The sequence below is a fragment of the Aquarana catesbeiana genome, linkage group LG05 (genome assembly GCF_042186555.1).
Source record: "Aquarana catesbeiana isolate 2022-GZ linkage group LG05, ASM4218655v1, whole genome shotgun sequence".
Taxonomy (NCBI): Eukaryota; Metazoa; Chordata; class Amphibia; order Anura; family Ranidae; genus Aquarana; species Aquarana catesbeiana.
In genome coordinates this window covers 650,643,841-650,670,192 of record NC_133328.1, presented here as the reverse complement: position 1 = coordinate 650,670,192, position 26,352 = coordinate 650,643,841, and the positions used below count along the sequence as shown (strand labels likewise).

General features: G+C 39.9%; 1 protein-coding gene across 2 annotated transcripts in view; it reads right to left on the bottom strand.

The window, feature by feature from the left end:
* Positions 1–26,352, bottom strand: part of LOC141145686 (retinoic acid receptor responder protein 2-like) — a 93,074-nt gene that overhangs the window by 10,847 nt on the left and 55,875 nt on the right. Inside the window, exons 1-2 of one of the 2 annotated variants that reach the window (XM_073632544.1) lie at positions 13,717–13,874; positions 2,065–2,285 (exon numbers count right to left, since the gene is read on the bottom strand). In XM_073632544.1, the coding sequence (XP_073488645.1) occupies positions 2,065–2,250 (186 nt within the window). In that variant the 5' untranslated portion in view covers positions 2,251–2,285; positions 13,717–13,874. Of the gene's footprint in view, positions 1–2,064; positions 2,286–13,716; positions 13,875–26,352 lie in introns of those variants that run through there. The other variant, XM_073632543.1, reaches the window with a different exon arrangement.

The following is a 26,352-nucleotide window of genomic DNA, read 5'->3' as shown; positions in this document are numbered from 1 at the left end:
TTATTTATTCTGAGCATGCGTGGCACTTTGTCCGTCGGATTTGTGTACACACGATCGGAATTTCCGACAACGGATTTTGTTGTCGGAAAATTTTATCTCCTGCTCTCCAACTTTGTGTGTCGGAAAATCCGATGGAAAATGTCCGATGGAGCCCACACACGGTCGGAATTTCCGACAACACGCTCCGATCGGACATTTTCCATCGGAAAATCCGACCGTGTGTACGGAGCATTACAGATTGTTTTCTCTAGAAAGCAGCCACAACTTGATTTGGAAAGCCTGTCCCCTGATTGGAGAGTTCTAGTTTTGACTCAGCAGAGGGGGGTGTCATCAATACTTCTAAAGGTCCTTCCAGGACTTATAATAATACTTTCAGAAGTTCCATGAATGGATCGCTTGGCGTGTCCTGTGACCAAAAGGGTGATTAAGCTCCAGCCTATAAAGTGGCCAGTGCCGGGTCTTCTCACCAGCTCCCCCTTGTTACAAAGATCTATAATACTTACCTGTGAGATTGCCTGACCATTGCTGACCTTTTTTTTTTTTTTTTACGGACTACCCTCTTGATTGCTGCCTTCCTCAACCCATGCCTGGACCTGACTACTCTCTGGATCGCTGCCTGCCCTGACCCCTGCCTGGACCTGACTACTCTCTAGATTGCTGCCTGCCCTGACCCTTGCATGGACTATGGACTTGACTACTCTCTGGATTGCTGCCTGCCCTGACCCCTGTCTGGACCTGACTACTCTCTAGATTGCTTCCTGCCCTGACCCTTGCATGGACCTGACTACTCTTTGGATTGCTTCCTGCCCTGACCCTTGCGTGGACCTGACTACTCTATGGATTGCTGCCTGCCCTGACCCCTGCCTAGACCTGACTATACTCTCTTGATTGCTTCCTGCCCTGACCCCTGCCTGGACCTGACTACTCTCTGGATTGCTGCCTGTCCTGACCCCTGCCTGGACCTGACTACTCTCTAGATTGCTGCCTGTCCTGACCCCTGCCTGGACCTGACTACTCTCTGGATTGCTGCCTGCCCTGACCCCTGCCTGGACCTGACTACTCTCTGGATTGCTGCCTGTCCTGACCCCTGCCTGGACCTGACTACTGTCTGGATTGCTGCCTGCCCTGACTCCTGCCTGGACCTGACTACTCTATGATTTGCTTCCTGCCCTTACCCCTGCCTGGACCTGACTACTCTCTAGATTGCTGCCTGCCCTGACCCTTGCATGGACTTGACTACTCTCTGAATTGCTGCCTGCCCTGACCCCTGCCTGGACCTGAGTACTCTCTGGATTGCTGCCTGCCCTGACCCTTGCCTGGACCTGACTACTTTCTGGATTGCTGCCTGCCCTGACCCCTGTATCACATGGACCTGACTACTCTCTTGATTGCTGTATGCCTTGACCCCTGCCTGGACCTTATTACTCTCTTGATCACTGCTTAAACCTCTGCCTAGACCTGTCTACTTTCTTGATTGCTGCCTGTCTGGTCCCCTGCCTGGTTTGACTACTTTCCTGTCTGCCTCCTAGTGTACAGTCTCCACACCATAGCCATCCTTGTTCCTGCTATCCCCTTTGTGGAGCGATTATGAGGGCCACAACCTGGTGACAGTTACAGCAAAGTAAACAGGGACCACCATAAATCTCTGACCCATCTCTGCCTCCAGAAGCCTTTTTGAAGACCAACAGTCAACTACATTCCATGCCTCGGGTAGTCCTGTGTCACCTGCCAGGGGGCCTCTCTAACACAGCTGTAAGACATTCAACATATTTGGTTTTGATGCACCTGGATTTTATTTCGCTGATTTCTACTGAAAGTCCAATTGGACTTTAAAAATAAAAATCTTCCCTGGAAGTGCTGACTGCTTTCTGCAGGGGCCCTATGGACAATATCAGATCTGTGGAGCAGTAAAGATATTTACATGATCAATATCGGAATTCCAATGATTAGCATTGTCTATAAATATTGACCCTGTAGGACTCTGACTACAGTTATGTTGGGGTCCTCCAACCCACAGCCCATAATAATCTGAACATTAATACTCTGAACTCCCCCGGCACTCACCTCCTCCTTTGCCTTCACTATGGACGTCATCCTGTATCTGTTCTTTAGATCTTTCTCATGGAACTTCTTCATCACCAGCAGGACCATCTTGTTCTGGTTCTCGGACAGTTCCTCTGCCGGGACATCTGCCTGGACTCTGAGGACCAGCAGAGCGCTGACCAGTCCCCATCCTGCGGCAAGTTTCATGGTGGTCCTTTTTGGAGTGGAGCTCAAACAGTCACCTGATAACGAGAGTTAAAATGTCACATTGGTCACAGATGGAAGGGACACTAATCTGAGAGCTTGTTATACTATATATCAGAAAAAAATCATACCATATCCTGAGTCTTCTGTGATCCAATACACCCCGTCGCTGTCTCAGCTTCCTTATCAGAAATCACATGATAGGTGTGTGTGACAGACCCAGCCAGGACAGGGGCTTTTCGAGGGGGACTGCAGGGTGGCCTCTTATCCACTGACTATGGGCTCTGGCTTTTAAGGGAACACTATTCTTTGAGAGGTGTGTGCCTGGGGGACCCTTGGAGTGGTCTTGTTCCTGATTCAAGTTCATGTCTCCCCAAAACACACAGACTCTGGGAATCTAGGCCCGGGATCCATGTTTAGGGACTAGATGCCCCATTACCAACAATGACGGCTTCACACTGTGAGACTCATAGCAGATGTTACTATCATCAGCTCAAGCCACCTGTCTGGGGTCATCCGCTGTAATATGTTTATTGTATGTCTCTCCCGTAGTTAATTGTTAATTGGAAAATCTTTTGTTTCTGTCTGAACAACATCTCTTGGAGATGAGACTAGTCTTGTGAACACTTCAACTTGTTATAGAACTATTGGGAGATTGTATTGTGTTTATACTTGTAATAATGTGTATTGTACAGTACTTTGTATTCAGGGTTGTAGGGGCCAATAGTCTGCTCACCTATTCTGGGTTATTAGGTGACTAGTTAATTAGCTCATGTTGATTATATGACTGTCAGCTATTCGTTTGTAGAGGTGGATTGGCATAGTTTATGTTGGTTGTTTTTGTTGGTTATATTCCTGTATACGGTTGCCTTTGCATACGATAATGTAATCAGGCTCATCTGACCTGGTGTATGTGATAGACTCACCCGGGACAGAGGCTTTTGGAGGGGACTGAATGCTAGCCTCTTGCCTACCAAACTTGGGCCCTGGCATTTGAGGGAACTATAAGCATTTAGGAAGATGTTCTGTTATGTAATGCAAAAGGACATTATTAAGGAGGCCATGATGGTTTCTGCCAGTGTGGGACTCAGCAGATGTATGTAAAAGGAACGCTGGTTAATGAGATCTGGAAAGCCCTGGGTCTCCTGTTGTCTACTAGCGCCGATAACCGAACAGAGGGTCCAAGACCTCTTTCAGACCAGGAATACAAGTTCTCTTCTGCCCCTGCTCACAGACTCAGCTAACAAACTGTGATTTATTCATATTTTCTAAACTCACCGTTCATCTTATCGTGGGTATATGTGATAATGTATCCCAAACTAAGATAGAGAAACATATTCTCTTATCTGTTTCGTCTCTGAACCTTGGCCTTGTCCTGAAGAAGCATAACGGCGAAACGCGTAGACACACAAATGCTCACTGCACAAAAACACAGATGCATATATGCTATGTTTTTTACCCTTTTGATTATTTTGTGGAAATATAAATCTCAATAAATTCGATTGTTTATATTATTCTTTCTCTCCATTGTTTCTTAGACTATAAAGTCCGCCCTTTTGGTAATACTTAGTACTACCTTTTTTCTGTTTGTCAAAAAAAAAAGTTCCAGTTTTATACCAGCTATTGTCGGTTAGTCTTGTATATTACGGCTATAATATCTGATATCTATGTTCAGACTGGAGGAAGCGGTGTACTGACGGAAGCACTCAAGCTGAGTGTGGGACGTTCCATCACAGTGTACTATAAATTCTGTGTGAGTTTTCAATAAACAGTTCCAGTTGTCATAAAAGCTATTGTCAGCTAGTCTTGTATGGTCAGCTATAATATCTGGTCCCTATGTCCAGGACTGGAGGAAGCTATATCTTGACAGAAGCACCTAAGCAGGGTGCTGGACGGTTCCGTCACAGTGTGAATCTGGGAGAAGCTGAAACTTGTTTAGGTTTTTAGTTTGTGAGAGACAAGGGGGAGCCTGCAGGGGGCACGTAAGCTGGTTCTTCCAAAGGGGTTACTGCATTGTGTGTTTTTTATATATGTTTTTAACCACTGTGGTTTTGATTACCTTGTAGGCATGTGCATTTCGTTTCGTTCCGAATCGAAATTCGGACGAATTTTTCATTATTCGGAAATTCGGATGCATCCGAATTTCCGAATGACAAAAGTAGAGAATTTAAACGAATCCGAAAAAAAACGAACGAATTCGAATCGAATTCGAAAACATATTCGAAAACATATTCGAATCGAATTCGAAAACATATTCGAATCGAATTCGAAAACATATTCGAATCGAATTTGAAAACATATTCGAATCGAATTTGAAAACATATTCGAAAACATATTCGAATCGAATTCGAAAACATAATCAAATTTAAAAAAAATAGAAAACGTTTTTCTAAAAAAAACAATAAGGTAGAATATAAAATAATAAAGCAATAGAATATGTATATATATATATATATATATATATATATATATATATATATATATATGTTTTTTTATGCTTTTCTTTTCTATTATTTTCTATTCTATAATAGTATTTTCAATTCAAATTCAAATTCATTCTATACGAAATTCGAATTTCGGAACATGGCTTCTGAAGTTTGAATTTCGTATAGAATGAATTTGAATTTGAATAGAAAAGATTAGAACAGAAAATAATAGAAAAGTATAGACTATAAAAACAATAGAACAGAATAGAAGAAAATATAATATATATTTTCTTCTATTCTGTTCTATTGTTTTTCTAGTCTATTCTTTTCTATTATTTTCTATTCTATTCTAATCTTTTACATTCAAATTTGATTTCGGTCTATATGAAATTCGAATTTTGGAAGATGTTATATATATATATATATATATATATATATATATATATATAATTTTCTATTCTGTTTCATTGTTTTTCTATGCTATTCTTTTCTATTCTATTCTAAACTTTTCTATTCGAATTTGAATTCATTCTATACGAAATTCGAATTTCGGAAGATGGCTTCTGAAAGTGGAATTTCGTATAGAATGAATTCGAATTTGAATAGAAAAGATTAGAATAGAAAATAATAGACTAGACAAACAATAGAACAGAATAAAATATAATATATATAATTTTTTGTATTCTGTTCTATTGTTTTTCTAGTCTTTTCTCTTCTACTCTGTTCTAATCTTTTCTATTCAAATTCGAATTCATTTTATAAGAAATTCAAATTTTGGAAGATGGTTTTATATATATATATATATATATATATATATATATATATATATATATATATATATATATATATATACATATACATATATATATATTATACATATACACACACACACATATATAATATATATATATATATATATATATATATATATATATATATATATATATATATATATATATATATATATATAAAACCATCTTCCAAAATTTGAATTTCTTATAAAATGAATTCGAATTTGAATAGAAAAGATTAGAACAGAGTAGAAGAGAAAAGACTAGAAAAACAATAGAACAGAATACAAAAAATTATATATATTATATTTTATTCTGTTCTATTGTTTGTCTAGTCTATTATTTTCTATTCTAATCTTTTCTATTCAAATTCGAATTCATTCTATACGAAATTCCACTTTCAGAAGCCATCTTCCGAAATTCGAATTTCGTATAGAATGAATTCAAATTCGAATAGAAAAGTTTAGAATAGAATAGAAAAGAATAGCATAGAAAAACAATGAAACAGAATAGAAAATTTTATATATATTTATATATATATATATATATATATATATATATATATATATATAAAACATCTTCCAAAATTCGAATTTCATATAGACCGAAATCAAATTTGAATATAAAAGATTAGAATAGAATAGAAAATAATAGAAAAGAATAGACTAGAAAAACAATAGAACAGAATAGAAGAAAATATAATATATAATATATATATATATATTATATTTTCTTCTATTCTGTTCTATTGTTTTTCTAGTCTATTCTTTTCTATTATTTTCTGTTCTAATTCGAATTCATTCTATAAGAAATTCAAACTTCAGAAGCCATGTTCCGAAACTCGAATTTCGTATAGAATGAATTTGAATTGAAAAGACTATTATAGAATATAAAATAATAGAAAAGAAAAGCATAAAAAAACAATAGAAGAGAATAATACAAAAAATTACCGTATTTATCGGCGTATAACACGCACTGGCGTATAACACGCACCCCAAGTTTAGGAGGGAATTTTAAGGAAAAAAAAACTTTTAGGAGGGAAGTTTAAGGGAAAAAAACTTACATTTAAATGTCCATCATTGCAGCCTTCTCAGTGCAGCCTTGCCCCAGTGCAGCCATGTCAGTGCAGCCTTGTCAGTGCAGCCTTGTCAGTGCAGCCTTGTCAGTGCAGCCTTGTCAGTGCAGCCTTGTCAGTGCAGCCTTCCCAGTGTCCATTGCAGCCTTATCCCAGTGCAGCCTTGCCCCAGTGCAGCCATGTCAGTGCAGCCTTGTCAGTGCAGCCTTGTCAGTGCAGCCTTGTCAGTGCAGCCTTGTCAGTGCAGCCTTGTCAGTGCAGCCTTGTCAGTGCAGCCTTCCCAGTGTCCATTGCAGCCTTATCCCAGTGCAGCCTTGCCCCAGTGCAGCCTTGGCCCAGTGCAGCCTTGCAGCTCGCAGTTTGAAAATCCTGTGATCCCCTGCGATCCTGAGCTTCAAAATCGCCGACCGCGATTTGAAAATGGTGCCGCCGGCGCCAAAATACACAGAGCCGGTCCTCGGCTCTTCTCGGCGGCTCTCGTTCATTTTCGGCTCCACTCGTAGTCCCGCCCGGGATGGGCGTGACTGTGAGCGGAGCTATCCGAACCTAGCCGAGTACACTCGGCTAGGTTCGGGCGGCACTCGAGTGAAGCCGAAAGTGGCCGAGAAGAGCCGAGGACCGGCTCTGTGTATTTCGGCGCCATTTTCAAATCGCGGTCGGCGATTTTGAAGATCTGTCAGCTCAGGATCGCAAGGGATCGGTGTATAACACGCACCCATGATTTTCCCCTGATTTTAAGGGGAAAAAAGTGCGTGTTATATGCCGATAAATACGGTATATATATTTATATATATTTTTTTTATTTTTATTTTTTTTCTATGCTGGTCTATTGTTTTTCTATTCTTTTCTATTCTTTTCTATTTTATTCTAATCTTTTCTATTTGAATGCAAAATCATTCTATACGAAATTTGAATTTCCGAAAATGGTTATACAGAAACAGAATGAAATAGAATGAAATCGAATTCTAATAGAAAAGACTAGAACAGAAAAACAATAGAACAGAATAGAAAAAAAAAAAAAAAAAAATATATATATATATATATATATATATATATATATATATATATATATACACACACATCTTCCGAAATTGGAATTTGGTACAGAATGAATTCAAATAGAAAAGATTAGAATAGAACAGAAAATAATATAAAAGAATAGCATAGAAAAACAATAGAACAGAATAGAAAAAAATATAAAATATTCTATTCTAATCTTTTCTATTCAAATTCATTCTGTACCAAATTCCAATTTCGGAAGATGGTTTTCTTTATTTTTATATATATATAAAATGTTTCTTTCTATTCTGTTCTATTGTTTTTCTATTCTATTCTTTTCTATTAGAATTTGATTTCATTCTATTTCTATATAACTATTTTCTGAAATTCGAATTTTGTATAGAATGAATTTGAATTCAAATAGAAAAGATCAGAATATAATAGAAAATAATAGAAAAACAATAGAACAGAATAGAAAAAATATTTTATATATATATATATATATATATATATATATATATATATATATATATATAAAACCATCTTCCAAAATTCGAATTTCGTATAAAATTAATTTGAATAGAAAAGATTAAAATAGAGTAGAAAGAATAGACTAGAAAAACAATAGAACAGAATAGAATAAGATATAATATATATATTATATTTTATTCTGTTCTGTTCTATCGTTTTTCTAGTCTATTCTTTTCTATTCAAATTCAAATTCATTCTATACGAAATTTGAATTTCAGAAGCCATCTTCCGAAATTCGAATTTCGTATAGAATGAATTCAAATTCGAATAGAAATGTTTAGAATAGAATAAAAAAGAACAGCATAGAAAAACAATGAAACAGAATAGAAAAAAATATATATATTATATTTTATTCTCTTCTGTTCTATTGTTTTTCTAGTCTATTCTATTTCTATTCTAATCTTTTCTATTCAAATTCGAATTCATTCTATACGAAATTCTAATTTTAGAAGCCATCTTCCGAAATTCGAATTTCGCATAGAATTAATTCAAATTCGAATAGAAAAGTTTAGAATAGAATAGAAAAGAATAGCATAGAAAAACAATGGAACAGAATAGAAAAAAAATATAATATATATATTTAACCATCTTCCAAAATTGGAATTTGGTACAGAATGAATTCGAATTCAAATAGAAAAGCTTAGAATACAATATATTATATTTTTTTCTATTCTGATCTATCGTTTTTCTATGCTATTCTTTTATACTTTCTATTCTATCCTAATCTTTTCTATTGGAATTCGATTTCATTCTATACGAATTTCAAATTTCGCAAAATGGTTATATATAGTTTACTTTTTCAAATTCAGTTATTGTTTTTTTCGAATTTTATAGTTTTTTTCGAATGTGGTAGAAATTTTTCGAATTTGACAGTTTTTTTCGAATGTGGTAGAATTTTTTCGAATTTGACAGTTTTTTTCGAATGTGGTAGAATTTTTTCGAATTTGATAGTTTTTTTCGAATGTGGTAGAATTTTTTCGAATTTGACAGTTTTTTTCGAATGTGGTAGAATTTTTTCGAATTTGATAGTTTTTTTCGAATGTGGTAGAATTTTTTCGAATTTGATAGTTTTTTTTCGAATGTGGTAGAATTTTTTCGAATTTGACAGTTTTTTTCGAATGTGTTAGAATTTTTTGGAATTTGATAGTTTTTTTCGAATACGGTCGAATTTTTTCGAATTTAATATTTTTTTCAAATGTAGTAACATTTTTTTTGAATTTGATAGTTTTTTTCGAATGTGGTAGAATTTTTTTCGAATTTGACAGTTTTTTTCGAATGTGGTAGAATTTTTTCGAATTTGACAGTTTTTTTCGAATGTGGTAGAATCTTTTCGAATTTGATAGTTTTTTCCGAATGTGGTAGAATTTTTTCGAATTTGATAGTTTTTTTCGAATGTGGTAGAATTTTTTCGAATTTGACAGTTTTTTTCGAATGTGTTAGAATTTTTTCGAATTTGATAGTTTTTTTCAAATTTTTTCGAATGCGGTCGAATTTTTTCGAATGCGGTCGAATTTTTTCGAATTCGAATACGAAACGAAACGAATTCCGAAAACGAATGTAATGAATGCAACGAATTTAACTAAACGAATTATGTTAAATAACGAATCGAAACGAAACGAAACTAAACGAATTTTTTCATCCTGCACATGTCTGTCCTTGTTTGTGTTTCTCTGTAAAATGTATATTGTAAGTTAAGTCAATTGCACTGTTTAGCTGTGCCTGCTCTGCTGAGGTGGTACTTCCTGGGAGGTAAGGGTTAACACTGCTGGCCAGGTTTTCCCGGGCTTTTTTAGGAAGTACCACCCTCTGCTGGGGCAAACACTTAAAAAGGGAGGGGACCACCTCTCGGGGGCGCCGCAGTAAGTAACTCCAAGGGTATCCAGATCCTCCTGCATCATCTTCAGACTCCCTAAGCACCCTAAGCCTGCACTCCCCCCCCCCCACCGGGCCGCTCTGGTGCCCTGTAAAAAAACTCCACACGGCTTCTGCCAGAAGCAATCGGTCAGGAAACTGTCAGGAGGAGAGCCGTCCGGCGGTCACACAGAGCGGGGATCTCCCGTTGTGACACAGCTTGGAGATGAAACGCCGGCCGCTGTCAAACACAGTCCCGCCTCCTGGACCGGGTCCTATGATAGACAGCACACTGGTCCAATGCCAGTCCAGGAGGTGAAACTTTTTTTTGACAGCGGCTGGTGTTTCATCTCCAAGCTGTGTTACAGCGGAAGATCCCCGCTCTGTGTGATCCGAATAGCAATCCACCCGATTCCTCCCTGTGATCCCTGCTGCACTGACGAGCACTGATAAGGCGGAACATATGGGCACTGATAGGTTGTACTGATGGGCACTGATAGGCTGCATTGATGAGCACTGATGGGCACTAATAGGCTGCACTGATGCCCACTGATGAGGTGACAATGATGGGCACTGATAAGCTACACTGATGGGCACTAATGAGTCTGCACTGATAAGGCAGCACTGATATGCTGCACTGATGGGCACTGATATGTTCTATGTTAATATTGTTAAAGTTGTTGTTTTTAATATTTATTTTTGTAACTTAATTCTGCATAAAACAATTAACAGTGTTATTTCATGAGATAATTTATGAGGGTGTGTTTAGAGGTGGAATTAGGGGCGGGGCAGGGTAGGGGTTGGGTGGGGCAACAGATGGCAAGTAACTTAAGGCCTGGCTAGTAGCTCAGGACTTGCTATACTAATTACACAAAAATTGGTTGTTATGTTATCTTATGGGAAATATTCCATGCCTGCCCATTCGAACGCCAATGTAGTGAAAGCTGGCAGTTGGATAAGGTCATGTAGTGAACACTGGAAGTCTTCTACAATGTATCACATGGTCATAGAGAGCCAATCAGGTGGCAAGTCAGACTGATGATGTCAGGTGAACATTCTGAGCCATTGCAGCAATTATAGGTAATGTGATATTGTCATGTGATCACTAGCAGCCAATCCAGGGAAAGGTATCAGTATTCTCTACCAGGGTACACCTTGAACTTTCTTCCCCTCTACCTCCTCCCCCATACATACACCTCTGTATATATATGTAAGGGGCGGGATCATGGATTTGTATATATTTCCTCTCTTTGTTTTTATGATCAGGACTAATAACACATAAAAACAATGTTTCCTGTTCTTTGTTATATAAACATGAGAAATATAAATATTTTGTATTCTTATATCCAGCCAGCAGGTTACAATCTTTGATTTCCGTTTTAACTCCTTTTGCAAAAATCATGTTGTTTACAGAGCTCAGTAGCTCAAGCTGAGATTTACACTACAGAGCTTTCCAGAGCTGTGACTCCTCCCCCTACCACATTCTCTTTTAGACACATATCTCCTTTTGAGGATTCAATTCAACAAAGCAAGCCTCAAAGCTGGGGGCTGTGGATGTGCTGTCTTGTTAAAGTTAAATTGTGTGCCCCGTGTCCCCCCTCCCCCCTCTTCTTCACTGGCAGTATGATATGCTTTTTTTTCTTATCTGTTTCTTATGGTGGGTAACACGACACATTGGATCTTCTTCTTATTTGATCTCCTAACTGAGTCCTGAAGGATACAGAGACCAACACGGATGTGTGAACATCAGCATATATATAATACACACAGTGCCTTGAAAAAGTATTCATACCCTTTAAAATTTTCCACATTTTGTCATGTTACAACCAAAAACATAAATGTATTTTATTGGGATTTTATGTGATAGACCAACACAAAGTGGCTCATAATTGTGAAGTGAGAAGAAAAAGATACAAATAAATCTGTGAAAAGTGTGTGTGTGTGTGTGGGGGGCATTTGTATTCACCACCCTTTACTCTGATACCCCTAACTAAAATCTAGTGGAACCAATTGCCTTCAGAAGTCACCTAATTAGTAAACGGACCATTAGTAATTACACACCTGTGTGTCATTTAATCTCAGTATAAATACAGCTGTTCTGTGAAGCCCTCAGAGGTTTGTTAGAGAACCTTAGTGAACAAACAGCATCATGAAGGCCAAGGAACACACCAGACAGGTCAGGGATAAAGTTGTGGAGAAGTATAAAGCAGGGTTAGGTTATAAGAAAATTTAAAGGAGAAGTCCAGCCTGAGCTTTTTAGGCTGGGCTTCTCCATTTTCAAGGTAGAGCAGCCTGAAGTCGGCTCTCCACTGACGTCACTGCAATCAGTCAAGGCAGCGCGTCATCCCAACTTCTGAAGTCAGGATCCACCAGTTGCCTGGACTGATGGCAGTCTCAGCCTCTCAGCGAGCCGCTCCCCATCCCTCCACAGCTCAAGCGCTTCAATGAGCGTGGAGGAGCAGAGCAGACAGTCAGCAGCTCTTCGCTTGGAGAGGTGAGGGAATCCACCGAGGTAAGTATGATTATGGGGAAAAAGCAAAACCCATACTTCTCTTTTAAAGCAGGGTTAGGTTATAAAAAAAAATCTCCCAAGCTTTGACCATCTCACGGAGCTCTGTTCAATCCATCATCGGAAAATGGAAAGAGTATGACACAACTGCAAACCTACCAAGACATGGCCGTCCACCTAAACTGACCGGCCGGGCAAGGAGAGCATTCGTCAGAGAAGAGCCAAGAGGTCCATGGTAACTCTGGAGGAGCTGCAGAGATCCACAGCTCAGGTGGGAGAATCAGTCCACAGGACAACTATTAGTCGTGTTCTCCACAAATCTGCCCTTTATGGAAGAGTGACAAGAAGAAAGACATTGGTGAAAGAAAGTCATAAGAAGTCCTGTTTGTAGTTTGTGAGAAGCCATGTGGGGGACACAGCAAACATGTGGAAGAAGGTGATCTGGTCACATGAGACCAAAATTCAACTTTCTGGCCTAAAATCAAAACGCTATGTGTGGGGAAAACTAACACTGCACATCACCCTGAACACACCATCCCCACCGTGAAACATGGTGGTGGCAGCATCATGTGGTGGGGATGGTTTTCTTCAGCAGGGACAGGGAAGCTGGTCAGAGTTGATGGGAAGATGGATGGAGACAAATACAGGACAATCTTAGAAGAAAACCTGTTAGAGTCTACAAAAGACTTGAGACCGGGGGGGAGGTTCACCTTTCAGCAGGGCAACGACCCGAAACATCCAGCCAGAGCTACAATGGAATGGTTTAGATCAAAGCATATTCATGTGTGAGAATGGCCCAGTCACAGTCCAGACCTAAATCACATTGAGAATCTGTGGAAAGACTTGAAAATTGCTGTTCACAGACGCTCTCCATCCAATCTGACAGAGCTTGAGATATTTTACAAAGAAGAATGGGCAGAAATGTCCTCTCTAGATGTGCAAAGCTGGTAGAGACATCCCCAAAAAGACTTGTAGAGAAAGGGGGTTCTACAAAGTATTGACTCCGGGGGGCGCCATACAAATGCCCCCCCCCCCACACTTTTCACATATTTATTTGTATCATTTATCATTTTCCTTCCACTTCACAATTATGTGACACTTTGTGTTGGTCCATCACATAAAATCCCAATAAAATACATTTACATTTTTGGCTGTAACATGAGAAAGTGTGGAGAATCTCAAGAGGTATGAATACTTTTTCAAGGCACTGTATGTGTGTCTGGTTTGTATATAGTATATAAAATACATATGTGTGTCTGGTCTGTATATAGAGTATAAAATACATACGTGTGTCTGGTCTGTGCGCTGTGGTTGGGTTGCAGGGGGTCCGTCGGATCTCTGGAGGGTTCTCGGAATGACAGCGGAGGAGAAAAACAGGGAAGAGGAGGAGAGGCAGAGGAAGTGCGGGGCCGGCCCAGAGAGGGAAGGGGGGACAGTTAACCCCCCAGAACCATCTCAGGATTTGGCCTCCAGCAGAGGAGTGGGGGCATCTGGGAGGAAAACATCTGCTTTGTGGATGATGACATCATAAATTTTGTTTTTATTTAGATGCATGGACATATGTCTCTGTTTTTAACCAATGTGTATTAATAATAATAAATAAATAAATAATAATAATAATTAAAAAAATTTAGATGCAAATTTATCCAAAGTTACGAATTATCCAAAATAACGAATGCCGTATCTAAACGAATGGAACGTAACAAATAATAATAATAATAAATAATAATAATAATGGAAACGTTTTATTAATATTATTATTATTATTAATAATAATATTAATAATAAATAATAATAATAAAAACGTTTTTTTTCCAGGTCATCTTGAACTTGTATGAGCAGGGATGGCATTTGGGAGGATGTTATATATTCGTCAATGTCTGCTTGGGGGGGGGTCCCTGTTCGGTAGATTGTACAATGAGTGATAGAAATCCCTGTGATATTTGCTTTGGTAATGTAGCTTTTCGACCATCCGGGTGTATAATTTGGGGGATGTAGGCTACTGATTTTTGTTCCTTGACTGATCTGGCTAACAACTTCCCACATTTATTTCCTGACTCTTATTTCATCTTTCGACAGAGTTGCGGAGCTGCCTTAGCTTTGTAATGTAGTAGGTCTGTAATTTAGAGATCCCAGTTCTGTCTCAAGTTCCGGTGTGGGGATATGTTGATGCCGGGATTCCGCTAAGGTAAGTGTGTTGAGGATTTTGGATAGTTGTGCGTTACGTTCTCTCTTGATGCGAGCGCCGTGTTTAGCAAGTATCCCTCTGAGGACTGTTTTATGGGCCTCCCAAAGGGATCTGGGGTCGCAGTCTTGGGTGTCGTTTTCCTGAAAGTATAGGGTTTAGTCCTTTCCTTACATCCGCCAAAACCTCAGGGATCTGTAGGAGACTTTCATTTAGTCGCCAAAACCTGGGCCTAGTCGAGTTTCCCCCCCATCAGTTGTATATGTAAGGGAAATGGGGACATGGTCTGACCAAGTAATGTGGCCGATCGCAGAGTCGGATACAGCGTGTAATTGGCTATGGGGAATTAAAAAAAAAGTCTATCCTGGTGTATATTTTGTGTGGTGAGGAGTAGAACGTATAATCCCGCTCTCCCGAGTGCTGCAGTCGCCATATATTGATCAATTGGACCATGTGTAAGGAGTTAGCTATCTGTTTCCTCTGAGATGGACGGATCACAGAGTATCCGGAAGAAGTTTGTGCTGACGGGAGTAGGGGGACATTAAAGTCTCCCCCCCAAGGATTAACTGGCCCTCCGTGAACTCCGTCAATTTGTCTAATGTATGTGAGATAAATTTGTCTTGGTGGTCGTTTGGAGCGTATAACGTCGCCAAGGTAAGTTGTGTTTCACCTACGAGACCTTTCAGGAACACAAAACGTCCCCCGGGGTCTTTTACTTCCGCTTGGAATTTCCATGGTAGTTTGCTGGACAACAGTATGAAAACCCCTTTAGATTTGGCTGCAGGATTAGTGGAGTGGTTATACAGGGCCAGATTAACAATGGGGCTATTGGAGCTGCAGCTCCAGGCCCCTTACCTTAAGATAGGCCCATTTACCAAAAAATAAAAAAAAAGATTCCCGTGACGTCAGAGGGGGAGGGGTCACTCGTTACGTAATGGGTGACCCCGTCCCCCTCTGAAGTCACGGGGAATGCCACAGGGAAGTCCCCGTCAAGTCCCCGTGTGTCAGAGGGGGGCGGGGTCACCGTGTGGCCCCACCCTCCATTATTTAAGAAGTGTCAGAAGACGAGAAGCGTCACACAGCGGGAACCTCCCATCATGGATACGGAGCAGCCCGAGAACGAAGAAGGGAAGAAGACGCTGCGGAGGAAGATGCCGGACGAGAACACCAGAACAAGAAGCAGAGGATCGGAGGAAGAAGATGGAGGAAGAAACCAAAGGAAGATAGAAGAAAGAAGATAGAAGAAAGAAGATGGAAAGTAGAAGGCTTTAAATAAAGGAATTGTCAAAAACTCTTGTCATTTTTAACAGTTTTGACACTTTTTTTGTGAAATGGTACCCCCTTACCATTTCACACAGGGGGGGCGGGATCTGGGGGTCCCCTTGTTAAAGGGGACTTCCAGATTCCGATAAGCCCCCCATGGAAGGAAGGGGGGGCGCTCTCTCGCCCCCCCCTCTTTTCCTGTGGCCTGCCAGGTTGCATGCTCGGACAAGGGTCTGGTATGGATTTTTGGGGGGACCCCACGCCATTTTTTTCTTTAAATTTGGCGCGTGGTTCCCCTTAAAATCCATACCAGACCTGAAGGGTCTGGTATGGATTTTGAGGGGGATCCCCACGCCATTTTTTTTTATTTTGGCGTGGGGTTCCCCTTAATATCCATACCAGACCTGAAGGGCCTGGTATGGAATTTAGGGGGACCCCCACGCCTTTTTTTTTTTAATTTTGGTTCGGGGTTCCCCTGTGGGGAATTCCCATGCCTTTTTTATCAATGAACTTCTATGTGTATTGTCGGACCGGCAATTCATTAATAGCCGCGAGTAGTTGACTTTTTTCCTTTGTAATTTTGCTGTCAGACTGTTCTAAACAGGGGAAACATGCGCCCCTTTACAGGCATACTATAGACACCCCCCAGGTACAAAATTTAAAGAAATATTACACTTTTATTGTTTCACTTAAGCATTATTATAATCACTGCTCCCGAAAAAACGGTCGTTTTTAAAACTTTTTTTTGCATTGATCCATGTCCCCTGGGGCAGGACCCGGGTCCCCAAACACTTTTTATGACAATAACTTGCATATAAGCCTTTAAAATTAGCACTTTTGATTATTCATGTTCGTGTCCCATAGACTTTAACGGTGTTCGAACAAACTTTTTGCCTGTTCGCATGTTCTGGTGCGAACCGAACAGGGGGGTGTTCAGCTCATCCCTACTCCCCACCAACAAGGTCACTCCCCACCAACTAGATCACTCCCCACCAACCAGGTCACTCCCCACCAATCAGGTCACTCCCCATCAACCAGGTCACTCCCTACCAATCAGGTCACTCCCAACCAATCAGGTCACTCCCCACCAACAAGGTCACTCCCCATCAACCAAGTCACTCCCCACCAACCAGTTCACTCCCCATCAACCAGTTCACTCCCCACCAACCAGGTCACTCCCCACAAACCAGATCACTCCCCACCAACCAGGTCACTCCTCACCAACCAGGTCACTCCCCACCAACCAGATCACTCCCCACCAACCAGGTCACTCCCTATCAACCAGGTCACTCCCCATGAACCAGGTCACTCCCCACCAACCAGGTCACTCCCCACCAACCAGGTCACTCCCTATCAACCAGGTCACTCCTCATCAACCAGGTCACTCCCCACCAACCAGGTCACTCCCTATCAACCAGGTCACTCCCCACCAACCAGGTCACTCCCCATTTTAGCCCCCTCCCTTCAACTTATATCACAGGTGACCATTTCCCAACCTGCAGATGACAGACCCTACTCCAAAAGATATCACTCCAGATTGCTCCCCCACCGCTGATTGATATCCCTCATGACCACCTGATACCCAACTGCTGACAGACCTCTCTCCCCAGCCTGTCCCCACACACCCTCTCACCTGCTGACCTGTGGATGGGGGAATCACCCCCACAGTGTTATTGTGTTCTGCCAGTGGGGAGCCTTCCCTACCCACACAATACAATCATCAGTGTTACTATAGCTGGCAGTACTGATTGTTTTAAGTAAAACCTGACAGGCTGGTTGTACTCAAGTTGATTAATAGATTGACTGTACAACCAGTGTACAACCAGCTAGCCCATACATAGATCGACTATGGCTGGTCTCTGCTTAATTGGCTTAATTTCAATCCATGTATGGCCAGCTTAACCACAACACAGTCCCTAAACATCCTTCCACAACCTTTACATTTTCCTTCCCAGATTCCTACATTCTCCTTACCTGTACATAGTGCCCACTGTCATACCCTCCACAATCCTCTCCTATACATAGTGCCCACTGTCATACCCTCCACACTCCTGTCCTGTACATAGTGCCCACTGTCATACCCTTCACACTCCTCTCCTGTACATACTGCCCACTGTCATACCCTCCACACTCCTCTCCTGTACATACTGCTCACTGTCATGCCCTCCACACTCCTCTCCTGTACATACTGCTCACTGTCATACCCTCCACACTCTTTTCCTGTACATACTGCTCACCGTCATACCCTCCACACTCCTATACATAGTGTCCACTGTCATACCCTCCACACTTCTCTCCTATACATAGTGCCCCCTGTCATACCCCCACAATCCTCTCCTGTACATACTACCCACTGTCATACATTTCTCTCCTTTACATACTGCCCACTGTCATACCCTCCACACTCCTCTCCTGTACATACTGCCCACTGTCATACCCTCCACATTCCTCTCCTGTACATACTGCCCACTGTCATACCCTCCACATTCCTCTCCTATACATACTGCCCACTGTCATACCCTCCACACTCCTCTCCTATACATACTGCCCACTGTCATACCCTCCACACTCCTCTCCTGTACATACTGCCCACTGTCATACCCTCCACACTCCTCTCCTGTACATACTGCCCACTGTCATACCCTCCACACTCCTCTCCTATACATACTGCCCACTGTCATACCCTCCACACTCCTCTCCTGTACATACTGCCCACTGTCATACCCTCCACACTCCTCTCCTGTACATACTGCCCACTGTCATACCCTCCACATTCCTCTCCTGTACATACTGCCCACTGTTATACCCTCCACACTCCTCTCCTGTACCCTAGTACCCACTGTTATACCCTCCACACTCCTCTCCCTCACCTGCGCATACTTTCCACTATTACACCATCCATACTCCTCCCCTGTGCCTCTTATCCACAAAAACAGACCTTTAAAATTTATATTGAATATTCTCAATGTTCCCAGCTCTAGAATTGGCACTTTTGTTAGTTCAACTAAAGGAAATCTTCTCAGTCCTCATATTTGTTCTGCCCATTATTAGTACTCATTTATTTTGGGATTACTACTGTGATGTATAGAGGAACATGGAGGATGTCAGCTACTCTAAATATACCACTGAAAAAAAAAGTGTCCCTGAAAATATTTTTGAAATGTTGGCAACTATGCATTTGGGCCCTGCCCAAGGGCCACCGGGTCAGTAGGGGGCCCCATGAGAGGCTCCTGGGATCCTGTGACATTAAAGCGCTCGTAAACTTCGCTAACATTACTACTTTTAAGAGGCCCTGAGGTAGGTTATGCCATAATGTACAAGTATGCACAGCATATTACCCCATTAGGGTACACTTACCTGTCAGACTGAGCCCTCCAGCTCTGCGCTGTAAATAATCCGACAGGTCCCGGGTGCTTCCACCTTCACCCGATCTTCCTTCCAGGTTCTGTGCCTTCGGTCACTTGCCTTGGTCGGGGTGCGTTGCTGTCACTCCCATGCATGCTCATTCGCATCCTCTCTCTCTCGTGCTCCCTCCCTCGCCCCTCACCCCTCTCTCATCCCCTCTCTCTCTCTCATCCTCCCTCTCTCTATTTAATTTAATTTGTTATAACAAAAAATTGTTTGCATTTTTATTTACTTATTTATTTATAAAAAGCCCCACCAAAACCCTCAGCAGCAGGCCCATGAGGTTCTTAATCTGGCCCTGCAGTGGTGTGTCAAGGGGAAGAATCTGCTTTTAAGAATAGGTAGTTTGTCATTTTTAAAGTGAGTTTCCTGAATAAAGGCCACATCAGCATGAGAGCTCTCTAAATCATTCAAGAGCATGCGTCTCTTTCCAGGAATATTCAGGCCTCTTGCACTCAGTGACACAATTTTTATAGATTCCATCGCCCTGTCTTAAAAGAAGGTAGAGAAGCTAAAGATTGGGAGGAAGAAGGGGGGAGGGGGTGGGTTAAGAAAAGGGGGGAGAGTCTTGAGAGGGAGAGAGGTAGGAGGCTGCAGTTTAAGAAAAAGCAAAAGAGAGACGGTACCCCTTAACTGTGGTGTACCTCCCAGAAATAAAGCAGTAAAGTAGGCAACCCTACAGAGGGTGCGGCAGAATAAACTAAAGAATAAGGCAAAACTGGTAATGATGCGCCGGCCTATTTGGGAGAGGGGGAAGGCACAGCCAGTGAAGGGCCGCCCTTGACCACCCGACTTTGGCGTACAAAATTAATCAACATATATACTGACGACTTGTAACATCAACATGCATGCATAAGCTAAAGTTTAAAACAGACATGAAATTCAGGAAACAGCTGGACGTTTGTCGTATATAGAACACAGGTATGGACCGGGATAATTGGGCAAACCCCTCGCCTCAACTCCTGGCGATGCATGAGTATAGGTGTCAGTTTACCCCCGTGTCTGGAGCCTAGGTATGTAATGTTACCCTTCCCCCGGGGTGAGATAGGTACCGAGGGCATCAGAGCCCCCGTCCATAGGAGGGGGTCCGTCTGTCCCTAGGAGCGCTGCCCCGCCTCTGGTTTAATGTGAGTATACATTATATCCCTCGTTCTCTTCTGGGACACCAATGCTAGATTATGCCTCACCAGGGCTTTTTTTCAGGGGGAACTTGGTGGAACTCGGTTTCACCACCTCTGGCTCAGACCCTTTGGTGCCTGCTCACCACAATCACTTGTAAACACAGAAGTCCGGTTTATGTGTTTAGAAGTGACAGCTCTGCACTCTGTGTGTAACCCCCCTGAACTCTGCACTCGGTATGTAATGCAATCCTGATATTTAATGCCCCTTTAAGACCCTCCTACTGTTTGTGAAATATGACCACACCCACTATTTGATGTGATTTGGAGGGTGTGTGTAGGGGGGAGGGGTTTTGGGGGATCGTGGTTGAGTTCCAGCACCTATTGTTTGAGAAAAAAAGCCCTGTGCCTCACGATCTGTAAGGAAGGGAGGGGCAGCCCCTAAATGTCACCTGTAGCAACTGCTGTTCTGGCATTAGAATGTTCTCTCCCCTAGTTAAATATGTATCTATGTGGGGGTTCCATCAAAACCCCCGTCCTGGTGTCAACAAGTTCAGGGCTCCCTGAGGGAGCCAAAATAGACCATCCCAGTGCACCCAGGAGGTGGTAGACTACTCATCCCCTCCCCCCCATGCATGTTTCAAAGGTGTCCCCTATGTGTCCTGCGCTAGACCCGAAGTCATGCGAGTCTCAGAGGCATTCAATGTAAGCGCGGCCTAAAAGTCCCCACCACCCCCACAAGTGTCAACGGTGCCACAGCAAAGCCTTGAATGTACATATCATTTATAATGTCCATTACTAGTATAGAGATCAACTCCTGTACACAGCAAGTGGTGGGGAGATACTGGCATGCAGCTTCCCTGCTGGTATATGGTGGGGGGGGGTGTCGCGTACGGCCTCTATTACCGTGCCCAAGGACCATCCATTAACATTACGTCCAGCTCCGAGGGTTATCTTGGGAGTCAAGTCTCTGGTGGTTTAATTGCATCATCCTTTCTTGAACCCCGGGCACAAGCAGGGGAGAACATCATCCATGGTGGCCATGAACAAAGTGGGCAGTCTTAGTAATCCTCTCGGTTATCAGGGAGTGTTCCAGGGGGAGCAACTAGAACTAAAAACTGGGGGGGGGATACCGGTAAAAACTGTGTGATCCAGTGAGGTGGGTCGGTTAAGAGCCCATTCACACAGGGGCAACATGACTTCCAGCACGACTTTGGGAGGCAACTTGGACACGACTTGAGTATGAATCACAGCACGACTTGGGGCAACTTACAACACAACTTGAAGTCGCCTCCAGGACAGGGAACTTTACAAGTGGCCAATCAGAGCTTATCAGCTGTGTGTGAGAAGGAGGGGGCTGGCTGTTTAGTGGAGGAAATTACTTTCTGTTTCCTTTCTGCTTCCTGTAAAGTTGCCTCAGTATGAACAGTGATCAGACTTGGAGGCAACTTCCATTGAAATCAATGGGTACAAGTTGCCTTCAAGTCGGATTGAAGTAGTACAGGAACCTTTTCTGAAGTCGGAGCGACTGCAGTAGTGTGCATTAAGATGGATCCAGTCACTTACATTGATTTATTCATGTAGCGCGACTTGAGGCGACTAGGGGCGACTTGAAGTCGGATCCAAAGTTGCCCCTGTGTGAATGGGCTCTAGACTCATGTGTCCCGTCTGTGGATGACAGTTTCCAGAACCTTCGTGAACGTTGCCCTAAAGTGTGTCGTGAAGGACGGCGATTATTTTGAAAGTCTTTTGAAGGTCATTCGTTTGTATTTTCTGTTTTGTTTGTTTTCTGATACTATTTACCCAACTTTTTAGACACGCCTCGAATTTACATATTTATGAAATGTATTAATATGGATTCATTACAAATCAGCTTGTTACCATTTTATCCTCCTTTTGTATACAATTTGTATTCATTTATTAAATAACATTGTTGGAAGCGAGTTTTTCATCGGTCTTATGTGTTGTGCCTCATTTAACGTCCCAGCAGTGGCGGAAGTATAGGGGTCGCTGAGGTCGCGATGGCGACTGGGCCCCATGCTGCAGGGGGCCCTTCAGGGCCCCCCTATTTATCTTGTTAGGAGGAGCAGCTGAGATCGATCTCCCAGATGGTCGGCCGAACTGTAATCGGCACTGTGCAGGGAGCTCGTCACACTGTTCTAAAGTGAAAGCAGTGTGTGCTGTGCTCTTTGTCTCCCCCTACAGTGCAGTACCCGGCAGGAAGAGGTGAGGTAAGGCACTGCCGTTTTTTAAAAGGGATTCTGTATGTGTGTTTATATGTGTGTTTATATGTTTGTTCTTATATGTGTGTTCTTATATGTGTGTTCTTATATGTGTGTTCTTATATGTGTGTTTATATGTGTGTTCTTATATGTGTGTTCTTATATGTGTGTTCTTATATGTGTGTTTATATGTGTGTTTATATGTGTTCTTATATGTTTGTTTATATGTGTGTTTATATGTTTGTTCTTATATGTGAGTTCTTATATGTGTGTTTATATGTTTGTTCTTATATGTGAGTTCTTATATGTGTGTTTATATGTGTGTTTATATGTGTGTTTATATGTGTTCTTATATGTTTGTTCTTATATGTGTGTTCTTATATGTGTGTTTATATGTGTGTTCTTATATGTGTGTTCTTATATGTGTGTTTATATGTGTGTTCATATGTGTGTTCTTATATGTGTGTTGTTATATGTGTGTTCTTATATGTGTGTTCTTATATGTTTGTTCTTATATGTGTGTTCTTATATGTGTGTTCTTATATGTTTGTTCTTATATGTTTGTTCTTATATGTGTGTTTATATGTGTGTTCTTATATGTGTGTTTAAATGTGTGTTCTTATATGTGTGTTCTTATATGTGTGTTTATATGTGTGTTCTTATATGTGTGTTTATATGTGTGTTCTTATATGTTTGTTCTTATATGTTTGTTCTTATATGTGTGTTTATATCTGTGTTCTTATATGTGTGTTCTTATATGTGTGTTTATATGTGTGTTCTTATATGTGTGTTCTTATATGTGTGTTTATATGTGTGTTCTTATATATGTGTTCATATGTGTGTTTATATGTGTGTTCTTTTATGTTTGTTCTTATATGTGTGTTCTTATATGTGTGTTTATATGTGTGTTCTTATATGTGTGTTTATATGTGTGTTCTTATATGTTTGTTCTTATATGTGTGTTCTTATATGTGTGTTTATATGTGTGTTATATGTGTGTTCTTATATGTGTGTTCATATGTTTGTTCTTATATGTGTGTTCTTATATGTGTGTTCATATGTGTGTTCTTATATGTGTGTTTATATGTGTGTTTATATGTTTGTTCTTATATGTGTGTTCTTATATGTGTGTTTATATGTGTGCTCTTATATATGTGTTTATATGTGTGCTTATATGTGTGTTTATATGTGTTCTTATATGTTTGTTCTTATATGTGTGTTCTTATATGTGTGTTCTTATATGTGTGTTCTTATATGTGTGTTCTTATATGTGTGTTTATATGTGTGTTCTTATATGTGTGTTCTTATATGTGTGTTCTTATATGTGTGTTTATATGTGTGTTGTTATATGTGTGTTTATATGTGTGTTCTTATATATGTGTTCATATGTGTGTTTATATGTGTGTTCTTATATGTGTGTTCTTTTATGTTTGTTCTTATATGTTTGTTCTTATATGTGTGTTCTTTTATGTTTGTTCTTATATGTGTGTTCTTATATGTGTGTTCTTATATGTGTGTTCTTATATGTGTGTTTATATGTGTGTTCTTATATGTGTGTTCTTATATGTGTGTTTATATGTGTGTTGTTATATGTGTGTTTATATGTGTGTTCTTATATATGTGTTCATATGTGTGTTTATATGTGTGTTCTTATATGTGTGTTCTTTTATGTTTGTTCTTATATGTTTGTTCTTATATGTGTGTTCTTTTATGTTTGTTCTTATATGTGTGTTTATATGTGTGTTATATGTGTGTTCTTATATGTGTGTTCATATGTGTGTTCTTATATGTGTGTTCTTATATGTGTGTTTATATGTGTGTTCTTATATGTGTGTTCTTATATGTGTGTTCATATGTGTGTTCTTATATGTGTGTTTATATGTGTGTTCTTATATGTGTGTTCTTATATGTGTGTTATATGTGTGTTCTTATATGTGTGTTCATATGTTTGTTCTTATATGTGTGTTCTTATATGTGTGTTTATATGTGTGTTCTTATATGTGTGTTTATATGTGTGTTTATATGTTTGTTCTTATATGTGTGTTCTTATATGTGTGTTTATATGTGTTCTTATATGTTTGTTCTTATATGTGTGTTCTTATATGTGTGTTCTTATATGTGTGTTTATATGTGTGTTCTTATATGTGTGTTCATATGTTTGTTCTTATATGTGTGTTTATATGTGTGTTCTTATATGTGTGTTCTTATATGTGTGTTATATGTGTGTTCTTATATGTGTGTTCTTATATGTGTGTTCTTATATGTGTGTTCATATGTTTGTTCTTATATGTGTGTTTATATGTGTGTTCTTATATGTGTGTTCATATGTGTGTTCTTATATGTGTGTTCCTTTATGTTTGTTCTTATATGTGTGTTTATATGTGTGTTCTTATATGTGTGTTCTTATATGTGTGTTTATATGTGTGTTCTTATATGTTTGTTCTTATATGTGTGTTTATATGTGTGTTCTTATATGTGTGTTCTTATATGTGTGTTTATATGTGTGTTCTTATATGTGTGTTCATATGTGTGTTCTTATATGTGTGTTCTTATATGTGTGTTTATATGTGTGTTCTTATATGTGTGTTCTTATATGTGTGTTCATATGTGTGTTCTTATATGTGTGTTTATATGTGTGTTCTTATATGTGTGTTCTTATATGTGTGTTCATATGTGTGTTCTTATATGTGTGTTTATATGTGTGTTCTTATATGTGTGTTCTTATATGTGTGTTCATATGTGTGTTCTTATATGTGTGTTCTTATATGTGTGTTTATATGTGTGTTCTTATATGTGTGTTTATATGTGTGTTCTTATATGTGTGTTCTTATATGTGTGTTCTTATATGTGTGTTCTTATATGTGTGTTATATGTGTGTTCTTATATGTGTGTTCTTATATGTGTGTTTATATGTGTGTTCTTATATGTGTGTTCTTATATGTGTGTTCATATGTGTGTTCTTATATGTGTGTTCTTATATGTGTGTTTATATGTGTGTTCTTATATGTGTGTTCTTATATGTGTGTTTATATGTGTGTTCTTATATGTGTGTTCTTATATGTGTGTTCTTATATGTGTGTTCTTATATGTGTGTTCTTATATGTGTGTTATATGTGTGTTCTTATATGTGTGTTCTTATATGTGTGTTATATGTGTGTTCTTATATGTGTGTTCTTATATGTGTGTTCATATGTTTGTTCTTATATGTGTGTTCTTATATGTGTGTTTATATGTGTGTTTATATGTGTGTTTATATGTTTGTTCTTATATGTGTGTTCTTATATGTGTGTTTATATGTGTTCTTATATGTTTGTTCTTATATGTGTGTTCTTATATGTGTGTTCTTATATGTGTGTTTATATGTGTGTTCTTATATGTGTGTTCATATGTTTGTTCTTATATGTGTGTTTATATGTGTGTTCTTATATGTGTGTTCTTATATGTGTGTTCTTATATGTGTGTTCTTATATGTGTGTTCATATGTTTGTTCTTATATGTGTGTTCATATGTTTGTTCTTATATGTGTGTTCTTATATGTTTGTTCTTATATGTGTGTTTATATGTGTGTTCTTATATGTGTGTTCTTATATGTTTGTTCTTATATGTGTGTTTATATGTGTGTTCTTATATGTGTGTTCTTATATGTGTGTTTATATGTGTGTTATATGTGTGTTCTTATATGTGTGTTCTTATATGTGTGTTCTTATATGTTTGTTCTTATATGTGTGTT